General features: G+C 38.8%; 1 protein-coding gene across 1 annotated transcript in view; it reads right to left on the reverse strand.

The window, feature by feature from the left end:
* The window catches only part of LOC106468794 (netrin-1-like), a gene marked incomplete at its 3' end in the record, with an annotated part of 93,415 nt that extends 89,790 nt beyond the window's left edge, over nt 1-3,625 (reverse strand). The window contains exon 1 of the mRNA XM_013929234.2: nt 2,192-3,625. Within this exon, the coding sequence (XP_013784688.2) occupies nt 2,192-3,230 (1,039 nt within the window). The remainder of the gene's footprint in view (nt 1-2,191) is intronic.
* Between the last annotated feature and the right edge of the window lie 269 nt (nt 3,626-3,894).

Here is a 3,894-nt window from a genome sequence, read left to right on the forward strand (position 1 = left end):
GGTGGATCACGCTAATAGTGAAATATCAATAGGTTTTGACAAGTATTAAGAAGGTTTATATACTAAGCTATGGTGGATCACGCTAATAGTGAAATATCAATAGGTTTTGACAAGTATTAAGAAGGTTTATATACTAAGCTATGGTGGGTCACGCTAATAGTGAAAGATCAATAGGTTTTGACAAGTATTAAGAAGGTTTATATACTAAGCTATGGTGGGTCATGCTAATAGTGAAAGATCAATAGGTTTTGGGTCTTCAAAGTTACGGTTAGCAAAACGATAACGTGTTGTAAAGGTGCGGTTTTAATTTTTTTTTTTTTTCCTGTATTCACCTGGTTGTTTCATTCTATTAAACATAAGGAACTGTCCTGTTATCCGAGCCACACACACGGAAGTGAAAGTTTAAACGCGTTTAAAGAAAAACATTTTAAGTTCATGTTGTACACCACTGAAGTTTAGACGATGCGCCTGTAACAAAATTTTGCTTTACAAGCATAACGAATACATTCGCGCTTGCATGTTATTTTAAATTACACGTTTATAGAAGTCATCGTGTATAAACGTACCATGTAAAGTTACAAGTCATCGTAAGTCATCGTGTATAAACGTACCATGTAAAGTAACAAGTCATCGTGTATAAACGTACCATGTAAAGTAACACAACCTTACATGGTATGTTTATACACGATGACTTGTAACCTTACATGGTATGTTTATACACGATGACTTGTAACTTTACATGGTACGTTTATACACGATGACTTGTTACTTTACATGGTATGTTTATACACGATGACTTGTAACTTTACATGGTATGTTTATACACGATGACTTGTAACTTTACATGGTATGTTTATACACGATGACTTGTAACTTTACATGGTACGTTTATACACGATGACTTGTTACTTTACATGGTATGTTTATACACGATGACTTGTAACTTTACATAAACGTTGACCAATTACTGCACATGATGCATCCATCTATACAGATGAAACGTGAGTTATTATTGATTATTTTGTAATGTTGTTATATCTATATTCATTGCTCTTCACGAGTATGATTGGTATTTTGCTGTATTTGATTTATTTATTTTTTACGGGTATCATTATTATTAATTGGATTATCATATTTCTGTCCTTTGCTGTTTACGGGTTTCGTTATTATTAATTATATTATTACAAATTATTTTGTTATATTTACATTCTTCACAGGTATTATTATTACTGGTGATATTTTTATATCTGTATTCACTGCTGTTATTATTAATTATATTGTTATATTTCTATCCATTGCTGTTTACAGGTATCATTATTATTGGTTATATTGTTATATTTGTATTCACTGCTGTTCAGGGGCATTATTATTATCATAAGTTATTTTGTTATATTTGCATTGTTTACAGGTATTATTATTATTGGTGATATTGTTATATCTGTATTTACTGCTGTTTACGGGTGCTCTTATCAGGGATAGACTCCAGAGTTGAGAAGTCACAAAAAACACAACTCTGGACTATGACGTCAGTTAGTATAGCTTTCCCATGGTGCATCCTTTCTGAACAGTAAGTTACAAACGAGTCATGGTGTTGGTTTCTGTTGGTTTTGTGTAGCAGAATACATCAAATATATGTTCAAGCATTACATTGTGAAAAATTCGTACAAACATTCCCGGTACAGTGATATTTTATACTCATATTCCAATCCGTTAAAAAAAAGAAAACTTAGTTAGATGGCACGTGTTGCTCTGCTTAAAATGAACTTCGAAGAACGGGTATAATATTTGGTAAATATCGCTTAAGTAATTATTTGAAGCAGAATACAAGTTTTGTTTTTTTAATACGTATCTATAGTTACTTGGTAAAATTTCAAAACAAACTGCGTCAATACGCCTACTAATTTCGTAACCTTGAACAAGAAGCGGCACTAGACCGGAGACGTCACATAATAAATTATGATTAAAAAAAAAGAAAACACAGTTTAGATCTTTCATTTATCTTACCAAATCTTTATGTGTCTTAATCCCCATTGTATACTACCTCTTCAGACACCCATCCTCCCCCCAAAAAAAGAAAGCTTGCATATGTTGAAAAGTATGTAATATGTAACAGTTAAATAATCTAATTTATAATGCAAATTACATGTCCATTAAGTTTAGTTGAAATATCGCATATTGCTATGCTACCTACCGACACACTGGTTAGCGTTGTCAGCTGTGGCTCTGCTCCAAGGCCGGTCGAAGTGAAAGGCCTTGCACTTCTCACAATCCCTACCGGCAGTGTTGTGCTTACAGTCGCATGCTAGCTGGCCGTTGCGGTCGGGAACGCATTTGGAAGCGTGTCCGTTACACTTGCATCTTCCTCCGACAGCAAGGTCGGACACGGCGTAGTAGTAGCTACCGTTATAGGCAGCCAAATCAGACAAGGATCCTCCAGGCCGGTTAAATATAACCTTGATATCTGAAGCCGTAACCCAATCTTGGAGGACAGGACTGTTATCGAAGTCGTACGCAGATGGTCTACTTTCCAGCGTGCTCATGGCAATCCGACCCCCGTAAACAGGCTTAGAGTCCGACACCAAGTCTGTGCATAAGGCTTCTTGCTCGTTGGCTCTGGTGATCTTGGCGTCTAGTTGTTTTCCGTACATTTTCTGACACTGGCTGGAGTAATAGTGGAAAGGCTGCCAACTTTTACCGAAATTCGAAGATTTGTAAATTACCATAGACTCTGGTTTGGGACTACAGAGCTGGAGACTAACGTAGGTCAGCTCGTATTTTTTACCTAGAGATAGTGTTAGAGAAACGTTCTGCAATGGGTTGGAGAAGGAGGCAGACACCCAGCACGTGACGTTGTTCGGATTATTCAGGTCCGTCAGAAATCCTGCAGAATGGTGTGTTATGGGGTCATTGGCGTCGCAAGTGTGACACTGCTGAACACCCTCTCCTCTTTCGTTAGCTTTATACTCGCAGTATCGGGTGGGGGGACTTCCACATTCACTGGACACCACGACTTGCCTGCCGAAAGCAGCGTTCACAAAGTCAGGAATACATCGTTTTGGTACACCGTGCTCGTCATAACAAGGGTCTAGTGTTGTTTTCTGGGCCGAGAACATGTTGAGGAACGACGGCGAGACGCACGGCAAGAAGAAGGTTAAGAGCACCGGCAAGACATAACCCAACGTTCGTACAGGCATTCTCTGTCGTTTGAGGCCGAACAGGCTAGTCGCCATATGCAAAGAGACTGTAAATTTTTCAGTTTAACGATTGTTTGTGTTTATTTTTCCTGTTAAGTTGTATTACTTTCAAAACTTTTCACTCTCCTTCGGATGTAATTTCTTTACCGACATTACCTGTAATCCCTGACCTAGTGAGGCCAGCCTTACACCATTAATTACACATACAGTTATACGATAATATCCGGTATTTAAAGCATATCTATCCAGTTCGATCAAAACAATCGGTGAAACCTCAACATACAATAAAGATATTTCGTTTTTCTACAGGAACTTCTGCCAACACAACACCGTCCCTCCACTGCAAACAGCGTACATCCTCCTTGTTCATACGTGCACTTAAACCTATCTACCGTTCAAAGCACGAGCCCGGTTTGATGTGGCGTGTATCACCCACTGTATGGTCTCTCCGTCACCTTGACAACGGCATTCGCAAGCGCCACCCACTCCGCCGTGAAATCGCTCGACCAACCATTGGTGTTAGCTCAATCATGGGAAGAGCTCACTCTAGCCTGAGCTGTCGCCCTTAATTAATACAAAGCAGGGTGCCCACAAGAGTTTATGCCAGAGGAACCCCTCAGGTCGGTTTGGTTGAAGACGTTTCAATATGAATTGCGTGTGGGAAAGCTTTCTCATTGATACCCCCCTCCCTTTCTACTAC

This window comes from Limulus polyphemus, unplaced genomic scaffold, assembly GCF_000517525.1.
Source record: "Limulus polyphemus unplaced genomic scaffold, Limulus_polyphemus-2.1.2 Scaffold3167, whole genome shotgun sequence".
Lineage (NCBI taxonomy): Eukaryota > Metazoa > Arthropoda > Merostomata > Xiphosura > Limulidae > Limulus > Limulus polyphemus.